The sequence below is a fragment of the Gymnodraco acuticeps genome, unplaced genomic scaffold (assembly GCF_902827175.1).
Source record: "Gymnodraco acuticeps unplaced genomic scaffold, fGymAcu1.1, whole genome shotgun sequence".
In the NCBI taxonomy this organism is placed as follows: Eukaryota; Metazoa; Chordata; class Actinopteri; order Perciformes; family Bathydraconidae; genus Gymnodraco; species Gymnodraco acuticeps.
In genome coordinates this window covers 242,016-252,015 of record NW_022992301.1, presented here as the reverse complement: position 1 = coordinate 252,015, position 10,000 = coordinate 242,016, and the positions used below count along the sequence as shown (strand labels likewise).

Genomic DNA, 10,000 nt, shown 5'->3' with positions numbered 1-10,000 from the left:
GTTCTAATAAGATAGGCATAGCTCTTGATTAGTTGAATCAGACCTGTCAGGCTGTCCAAATGCTTACTAACTAAATAATAGCTACATTTAACAAATGGAAATTATTCAATGTTGATAATACACATTTTGTTATATCATTTTAGATTCACTTTTAAAATATCTGGGACCACCTGCTGCATCAGTTCACAAGGAACAGCCATGCAGCTCAGTTGTGCCGGCTTCCTCAGGTGAGTGCAATGTGTCAATAGATGTTCCTGATGATAAATAATTTAATGTGAAATCCAGTCAATATATTTGCTCTTGTGTGTTCTTTCTAGGGCTGTGCGATTATGGCAAAAATCATAATCACGATTATTTGGGTCAATAATTGATATCACGATTATTTTGACGATTATTCATTGACCATTTATTGAACTTTAAAACAAATAATATTTTACCAATAAACAAGATCAACAAATGTGTTGGAGCGCACTTCCAAAACCATACTAAACATATATTATTAATATGATAAATAAAAATAAATTAGACCAAAATAAATGAAATCAAACATGTTGCAGTGCACTGTCACAACCTACTGAAAACTCCTTAACATATAGCCAACATGTTGGTAAAACATATTCAACATATTCCACTCAGTTAAACGTTGAAGGCTGGCCCACCGTCATGGTCCAGAAGTAACAGGAAATAAATGTTGAACTACAATTTAAGACCAAATAAAAATGTTTAGGTCACCATGGCAAATGCTGGTAGGGCTGCTCATGTCATCTCTTAAAGATGCTTTGCTAGAAACACCAGGCTGTTTACATGGTCTGGTTTCAGAGATGAGCGCAGGCAGGCGACGATATTGCAACCTGTACTGAAGACCCTCAGCCACGCCCCGACACATGGGGTGACGCCGGCCAATCACAAAGCTTTGATGCGTTCAAGTGCATTATTCTGGCACAGGAAGATTATGTTACAGGACATTAACGATAAAACAGAATATTGTTGTTCTATTTTTAGACACATCTCGCGATCGACTGGTTGGGCACCCCTGGGCTAGACCATAGGTCTGTTGTGGTCGCAAAGTAGTCAGCTGAAGCCACATATCTCTCAACTTCCCCACGGCATTTGTCATATAGTGCAGGCAGCGCAGACCTTCTGAAATAATACCGAGACGGCATCGCGTAACGCTTGTCCAACGTGTTGACAAGTTGCTTAAAGCCCTGGTTGCTAACAGTGCTAACTGGGCACATATCTTTAGCGATGTGAAATGTAATGGCAAAGTACTTGCAAATAGTGGAAATAGTTTTACCCTTCTTTTTAACGAGTTGCTGCTCTTGTTCTGACATCTTCGCTCGCGCTGAACACTCACAACACATGTCACTCCCACGTGGCCGAGTGGGCTTTTAGGGAGGGGCGAACGTGCACCCAGCAAAATAATCGTATTTTGTCAATTATGCTGTTTTCATAATCGTCGCAAGCCATAATCGTAATCGCGATTAAAATACGATTAATTGCACAGCCCTAGTTCTTTCTATATTTATAGACCACATGAAGGAATGTCAGAACAGCAAGCTGCTCATCCTGATGAGATGACCACTGATTCCACCCTGCCACTGACCACTGTGCCTGTTTGTTCTGGTGAGTACAATATGTCAATAGATGTTCCTGATGTGATGATAAATAATTGAATGTAAAAATGACTGTTGTGCCATTTCTAATCCAGCCAATATATTTGCTCTTGTGTGTTCTCTATATATGTATAGGCCCAGAACCACTGCAAGGAACGTCAGACCAGCCTGCTGCATCTCATCCTGATTGCACCACAGATTCCACCCATACACTCTTCTCAGGTGTGTGCCTGATGAATGTAAAGATGTTTAGCTATAAACCTAATTGTCCTCTTGCTTTCAAATAATTGCTTTCTGTTTTTATTTACATTTTACACACTGTCCCAACTTGGGGTGTGTGTGTGTGTGTGTGTGTGTGTGTGTGTGTGTGTGTGTGTGTGTGTGTGTGTGTGTGTGTGTGTGTGTGTGTGTGTGTGTGTGTGTGTGTGTGTGTGTGTGTGTGTGTGTGTGTGTGTGTGTGTGTGAGATATTGTGAATATGAGGTGAGAAAATGTGCTTCACATGCCCTCCAGATGCAGCAAAGACAGACGATCCACTACCAACCGATCCTGCTGACTGCCCTTCACATCTCACAGACACAATGAGGACAGAGTTTGTTCAGAGAGGACCATATCAGATAACACCTGATTTCATTTTCCCAAGGAGAGATGATGGGAGAAGTTGCCACCACCAGTACTTCAGCAGGACCTTAGTAAATGGAGAAAGGATCAAAAGAAGTTGGGTGACATATTCAAAAAAGAAGAACAGTCTTTTTTGTTTTTGTTGTCAACTTTTCTCTCCAAAACAAATTCATTTAACAAATGCAGGACTGTCGGATTGGAAAAATGCAAGTGCTGCTTTGACCAGCCATGAAAATAGTCCGGAACACCTGAACAATTTGGCGTCATGGAAAGAATTGGCAGTTCGATTAAAACAAAGTACAACAATAGACAAACAAGAGCAGGCCCTCCTTGAGGCAGAGAAGAGTCGGTGGAGAGCAGTGTTGACACGACTGGTTGCTATTGTAGTCTCTGGCAGGGCGAAATATGGCATTGAGAGGAAAGACAGAAATACTCCACTCTCCTTCAAATGGAAACTTTTTGAAAGAGGTTGAGCTTTTGGCGCAGTTTGACCCAGTGATGAAAGACCACACTAACAAGATTAAAAGTCAAACATCCCACCACAGCTACTAGGGCAAAACCATTCAGAATGAGTTGATTGAATGCATCAGTGGAAAGATTCTATCTACAATAGTGCAAGAAATAAAGAAATGCAAGTACTTTTCCCTCAGTTTAGATTGCACCCCGGATGTTAGCCACACTGAACAGCTGTCAGTAGTCATCAGAATTGTGACACTGGAAGAAGACCCCCAGATTAAAGAGCACTTCATGGGATTCCTAGTAGCAGAGCAGTCCACTGGTGAAAGTTTGTCCGCCCTGATTTTGAAGAGGCTGGAGGAGTTGCAGATTGCCTTTGATGACTGCAGAGGACAGTCATATGACAACGGCGCAAATATGAGAGGGAAGAACAAGGGAGTACAGGCCAGGCTACTGCAGTTGAACCCAGAGCTTTGTTTGTGCCTTGTGGGGCACATACACTCAATTTGGTCATTGCTGATGCTGCCAAAAGCTCCAAAGATGCCATATCATTGTTTGGCATTGTGCAGAAGCTATACTGCCTGTTTTCTGCCTCGACACAGAGATGGGCCATCGTCAAGAAACACGTCAACCTTTCACTCAAAATGTGGTCAGAAACCAGATGGGAGAGCAGAGTGAAAGCTGTGGAGCCTCTGCGATATGAGCTGTGAGAGAGGCACTGCTTGAGGTGAGAAACCAGGCCAAAGACCCAATCATCAGGATTGAAGCCCAGTCTCTGGCAGAAGAAGTGGGATCATTCCGCTTTTCACTGTGCACAGTGGTCTGGTATGACGTGTTAAGTCAAATTCAGCAGGTGAGCAAACTCCTGTAGTCCCAAACAATGCAACTGAATGTAGCAGTAAGTCTACTGAAAAAGACTGAAAAAACTCTCGAATCCTACAGAGCCACAGGCTTTGTGGCTGCACAAACATCAGCCAAGGACATGTGTGAAGACATGAATGTGGACGCAGTCCTTGTGCAAAAGCGGCTGAAGTCAACAAAGAGGCACTTCTCATATGAGTCTCCTGATGAGCCATTGAGGGATGCCTTGCAAAATCTGGAGGTAACCTTCTTTAACGTGGTGGTGGATGCTGCAGTGTCAGCACAAAAGGAGAGGTTTACCACTCTTAAACATGTGCAAGACAAGTTTGGCATTCTGTACAACTTCCCAGACCTGCCACACCAAGAGCTGATGAAGCAAGCAGAGGCACTTGCACACACCTTAAGCCATGGAGCGCAATCTGATTTGGATGGGAAGGAGCTGGCTCAGGAGTTGGAAAATGTACCTGACTGGCCATCAAAGAGCATGACAACTCTTGAGTTGTTGAAATTCATACACACAAAGCAGCTCACCAAAATATATCCCAACTTGTGTATTGCTCTGCGGATCAGTGCAACGCTACCAGTAACAGTAGCTTCAGCCGAGAGGAGTTTTTCCAAATTAAAACTCTTGAAAACATACCTGAGGTCAACCATGGCTCAAGAACGCCTCAGTGGTCTGGCTGTAATCAGTATTAACCATGAGGTTGGTGGATTGCACTGTAAATGCAAACCAGTAGGAGCTAATAGGCTAACCTTGTGTGATGATAGGGAGTGGAATGTAAATAGTTATTGAGACAAAGTGAATTTGTCATTTTTATTTGTTTGTTTATTTAGCATGTTATATTTTGATTATTTGACATGTGTAACATATTTTACAATACATAATTTTTAGGGCTGTCAAGTTAACGCGTTAATAACGCGTTAACGCAAACAAAAATTAACGCCACTAATTATTTTAACGCGATTAACGCATGTGTATTTTTTTCCTCGGCCGCCCCGTAGTTTCAGAGAGCATCGAGTTTAAAATACCGTCTACAAGCTGATGCTGACAGCCCCGCTCCTGCCGCCCGCTTGTGGCAGACCACACTTCCACGCTCACCGGCAGGCACCGACTGGCTGTTGGGAGGACCGGGAGTGTGTGTGTGTGTGTGTGTGTGTGTGTGTGTGTGTGTGTGTGTGTGTGTGTGTGTGTGTGTGGCCCGAGCGAGCGAGAGAGAGACCTTACGTGCATTGTTGTTGTTAGCAGCTAGCTGCGCTAACGGATATGGAGCTGTTTAAATGAAAACAGAGGAGCGACATTTCGCCACAACTGCGCCGAGCACTTGACTTTATGCAGGAAGCCAGACAGTGGGGCATTGTACGAGAAGTCAGCACACTCAGCACGGATAGTGCGCAACATGATTGCAGCGTCCAGGCAGCTCCCGTTCGAGCATATGCCTTGAGTTGCACATAGCTCCAACGATCCATCACACACACACACACACACACACACACACACACACACACACACACACACACACACACACACACACACACACACACACACACACACCATTTGTATTGTATTATTGTATGAGAGAGGTTCCAGGTTGTTGTGTTTAATATTCATGAGAATATTTGTCATTGTTCAAATGATAATAAACATTAGCATAAAGCATATTTGTCCACTCATATGTTGATAAGAGTATTAAAAACTTGAAAAATAATCCTCTAAGGTACATTTAGAACAGATACAAAATGTGCGATTAATCGCGATTAAATATTTTAATCGACTGACAGCCCTAATAATTTTCTTTTAAAGCAAATTTGCACGTTATTTTATTGTTTGTTATTGTTATTATTATTGTTTGTTAGCTAAGTTGTTTATTTGTTTTAATTCTTTAGTGTGCACTTTACATTTATTCTTAGCTTTTGTTCTTGCTTGTAATAAATAAAGGTGCAGTACTTTACTGTATAACTGTTAAGATGTTTTGATATTTTTTGGGGGGGGGGGCTCAGTGGTGAAGCTCGCCTAGGGCACCAAATGTACTAGGTCCGCCCCTGCGACACACACACACACAAGGGGGGATTCCCTGACATTGCAGAACACCGACAACGATAATCAAACGAAAATGTGTTGTTGCATGATATCCTCGTGTGTGTGTGTGTGTGTGTGTGTGTGTGTGTGTGTGTGTGTGTGTGTGTGTGTGTGTGTGTGTGTGTGTGTGTGTGTGTGTGTGTGTAATAAAAGACTCTCCCCATATGAGGGGTTAATCCATCCAGTATAGGAGATTCTTCTTGATGGACGTTCAAATGCAGCAGAGCTTAACCCTTATCTGTGACTGACTGCATCATCTTGTGTACACACACACACACACACACACACACACACACACACACACACACACACACACACACACACACACACACACACACACACACACACACACACACCAGATGTACCACTCTCATCACCTTTCAGCACTGGTGAGCGTCCCTGTCGATATAAATAAAGGAGGGAGGTGCAGGGTGAATTAAGGGGAGGGGAGGATGTGAGAGAGAGAGTGAGAGGTGAAAGAGAGGGAGAGAGAGGGAGTGAGGGGTGAGAGAGAGAGTGAGAGAGAGAGAGGGAGGATGGACGAGCATCAGAAGCCTCCGTCAGATGGGCTTTAGGCTCTTTGGAGCAACAGATAGCAGAAGCGGCAGACAGGAGAAAAAGAAGAGGGAAGGACACTTTCTCTCTTCCTCCCTCGATCTTACGACACTCTCTCCCCTCCTCCCCCCAAAACCCGAGGTCCCATAACTTTGAGGCTCTTCCCTCTTCGCCTCCGCCTCCTTGCACACGCTGCATTTGCTTTGGATATATTTGGCGCACGGAGACGGAGCGGCACCGCACGCGGCAGATTTCACCGCACGGACTGCGGAAGATGCGGGGATCTCTCCCGGTCCCCCGCCTCCTCCCACCGTCAGAAGCAGAGACACCACCGAGGAAAAGCAGCTTTAAACATCTCTTCGTGCGAGCCTGCGTGTGTCCGTGCGCGGCACAGATGGGGCTGTGTGCTCCGCGTGTGCGCGCCGCAGACCTGCCGCTGCCGCGCCGCTGGTGAGAAGATGGAGAGAGTCCAAACATCCGCCAACATGTGACTTCTTTATTTCTCCAAACTAAGAAAAAGCAGAGGTGGGAGAAGTACTCAGATCTTAAGTAAAAGTAGAAGTACTCAGATCTTGTACTTGAGTAAAAGTACTCAGATCTTGTACTTGAGTAAAAGTAGATGTACTCAGATCTTGTACTAGAGTAAAAGTAGAAGTACCAGAGTGTAGGAATACTCTGTTAAAGTAAAAGTCCTGCATTCAAAATGTTACTCAAGTAAAAGTAGAAAAGTATTATCATCAAAATATAGTGAAAGTAGCGACATGTCAGTCAATGTGCAGATTCAACACAGTCTCACGGCATTTCGTGTTATAGTCACGAAATTAAATTAATCTATTGATTCGTGTTCACCAACACGATTTTCGCATTTTTTCGTGTTGGTGAACACGAAAAAAGTGTTCACCAACAAAGTACACCATTTACCTCTGAATTGTAGTGGAGTAGAAGTACACCATTTACCTCTGAATTGTAGTGGAGTAGAAGTACACCATTTACCTCTGAACTGGAGTGGAGGAGAAGTAGCCTACTTACGTTATGTTTATGTACTTAGCTACTTCACACCACTGAAGAAAAGGAGTCAAGAAGGCGGCCAAAGAGAGAACTTGGTCTAGACGTGTGACCCTCTTCTTCCCCTTCTTCTTCAGAGTGAATTCAGCATGGCTCCTGTTTGGCTTCCTTTTCTTCTTCTGCTCTCCTCCCTCCTCAAAGCGCAGGAGACTCCAGACTCCTCTCCAGGAGTCACAGTGGAGGCAGACAACAGCACAGGACCATGTATGTATATCTGTTATTACAATAAGCAGTATTTTATTTTACATTCATCTTATTCTGTTTTACTTGCACATTAGTCTTGCACTCATTTATTTCTACGCTGTTTCTTCTTGCACTATTTCTACTGTTTTATGTCTTGTACATATGTATTTAGCATTGTGGGAGGAGCCTGCAGTGACTTAGGTTTCCATTGCATATCTCTAACTGTTTGCGACAATTGTTTTATTTATATAGCACACTATGATTACATGTTTCTGTCCCTTTAGTAGATTGATATATTGAGTATTATAGTATTTGGATACCCTTCTGAATATATGTATTTTCTACTGAGAATATTTCGTTTTTAATTTAAAATGTGTAATGTTTATTTATCTTAAATAATTTTTAAAGACATTTTGTAATTATGACATTGACTTTCAAAATGCTGCTGTGACAAAACAATTACAATATTTCTACCTATCAACACAAAAAACCTGAAACGTTGGCAGATTTCACGTAACTGTATCAGGTTAGTTGAAAGCAATAATATTAAGTTGAACCTAAACATTTGTATTCAAACTAAATATTATTGCTTTCAACTAACCTGATACAGTTACGTGAAATATGTAGACATAATACATTTAATTCAAGCCAACGTTTCAGTTCTTTCACTGTACAAAAGCCCTTTTAAGTGTTGAACTCTGACCCTCAGATGTCTCCACCTCCGGACCCTCTGGTCCTTCTGGGGTTGTGACGCCCTCGGACCCCCCCACCGTGCAGGAAGATGATTGGACCCCTGCGGAGAGCTTCCTGTACTCCGGAGACTCCTCGGCTCTGGAGGTTTCTCGTTGCTCACGAGCGTTCAGTCTCTCGGGACAAAACGCCCCCTCGCTGCCCCCCAGCTTCAGCGCCCCCCTGAGACCGGCTCTGGGCGCACTCGCTAACACGGCTAACTTCCTCAACATGATCTTCCAGGCGAGCGACCTGCGGGAGAGCACAGTGCAGGTCAGAGATTATCCTCAAGTAGAAGTACAGATACTTGTGTATAAAAATACTCTGGTAAAAGTAGAAGTACTGACTAAACTTCTTTACTCAAGTAAAAGTAAAGAAGTATGGGCTTCGAAATGTACTTAAGTAAAAAGTACACATAACTTTGTGTCCTTGGGCGAGACACTTCACCCTAATTTGCTGTATTCACTGTTACATGCTGATATGTGTAATATGTGGTGTAAAGCGCTTTGAGCATTTGGAAAAGTGCTCTATTAAATGAACTTCAACATTGTACTTGTATGTTATCGTGTTGTATCGTAGGAGGACATGGAGTGGTACCACGCTATGGTCCGCGCCCTCCTGGAGGCCGACATGTTAATCCGGAGGGCCCTGCTCACTTTTGACGCCGATCCCACGTCCCCCGAGCCCCAGCTGGTGCTCTGCGCCTCCCGAAACCCCAACGCCAAGGTGCAGACCATCATCCTGCAGGATCTGTCCAGAGCCTGGGAGGAGCTGCACCCCCCGGCACCGGCCCCCGACGACAGCTGGTTCAGAAACTTCAAGTTCCCGGAGCCCAGCCAACAGAGGTGGGAAGAAGTGGAGTTCAAATACTTTGTTACTGTACTTAAGTAAATTTTTCATTACTTTACTCCACTACTTATTTTTCAGACAGCTTTTGACTTTGACTTCTTACATGTTGAACACAAATACCTGTACTTTCTACTTCTTACATGTTGAACTCAAATACCTGTACTTTCTACTTCTTACATGTTGAACACAAATACCTGTACTTTCTACTTCTTACATGTTGAACACAAATACCTGTACTTTCTACTTCTTACATGTTGAACACAAATACCTGTACTTTCTACTTCTTACATGTTGAACACAAATACCTGTACTTTCTACTTCTTACATGTTGAACTCAAATACCTGTACTTTCTACTTCATACATGTTGAACACAAATACCTGTACTTTCTACTTCTTACATGTTGAACACAAATACCTGTACTTTCTACTTCTTACATGTTGAACACAAATACCTGTACTTTCTACTTCTTACATGTTGAACCCAAATACCTGTACTTTCTACTTCTTACATGTTGAACACAAATACCTGTACTTTCTACTTCTTACACTTTGAACACAAATACCTGTACTTTCTACTTCTTACATGTTGAACCCAAATACCTGTACTTTCTACTTCTTACATGTTGAACACAAATACCTGTACTTTCTACTTCTCACATGTTGAACACAAATACCTGTACTTTCTACTTCTTACATGTTGAACACAAATACCTGTACTTTCTACTTCTCACATGTTGAACACAAATACCTGTACTTTCTACTTCTTACATGTTGAACACAAATACCTGTACTTTCTACTTCTCACATTTTCCAAACAGCTGGTTCCTTTAGTCTGAATGTGTGTTTGGTGCGTGATCATTATTCTTTAGAGTCATTGCGTGCCTATTGATTTGAACACGATCCGTGTATCCATCATTTCCTGGTCTTCTCTAAAGAAGAGGGACCAATGGAAACGTTGTCATGTTGCCGTTGTTCAGCATGGAAACATTCA

The 10,000-nt window shown here is 42.9% G+C and overlaps 1 protein-coding gene and 1 long non-coding RNA gene across 2 annotated transcripts in view; both read left to right on the top strand.

Moving 5' to 3' along the window:
- The first annotated feature begins 1,488 nt into the window (after window positions 1-1,488).
- On the top strand, window positions 1,489-2,764 carry LOC117541022. The gene is made up of 3 exons (XR_004568256.1): window positions 1,489-1,623; window positions 1,749-1,835; window positions 2,126-2,764. It is a non-coding gene; the product is annotated as an uncharacterized LOC117541022 (long non-coding RNA).
- Window positions 2,765-7,325: 4,561 nt separating this feature from the next.
- si:ch211-156l18.8 (probable G-protein coupled receptor 179) overlaps window positions 7,326-10,000 on the top strand; it is a 28,022-nt gene continuing 25,347 nt past the window's right edge. The window contains exons 1-3 of the mRNA XM_034208078.1: window positions 7,326-7,451; window positions 8,140-8,432; window positions 8,739-9,004. Of these exons, the coding sequence (XP_034063969.1) occupies window positions 7,337-7,451; window positions 8,140-8,432; window positions 8,739-9,004 (674 nt within the window). The 5' untranslated portion in view covers window positions 7,326-7,336. The remainder of the gene's footprint in view (window positions 7,452-8,139; window positions 8,433-8,738; window positions 9,005-10,000) is intronic.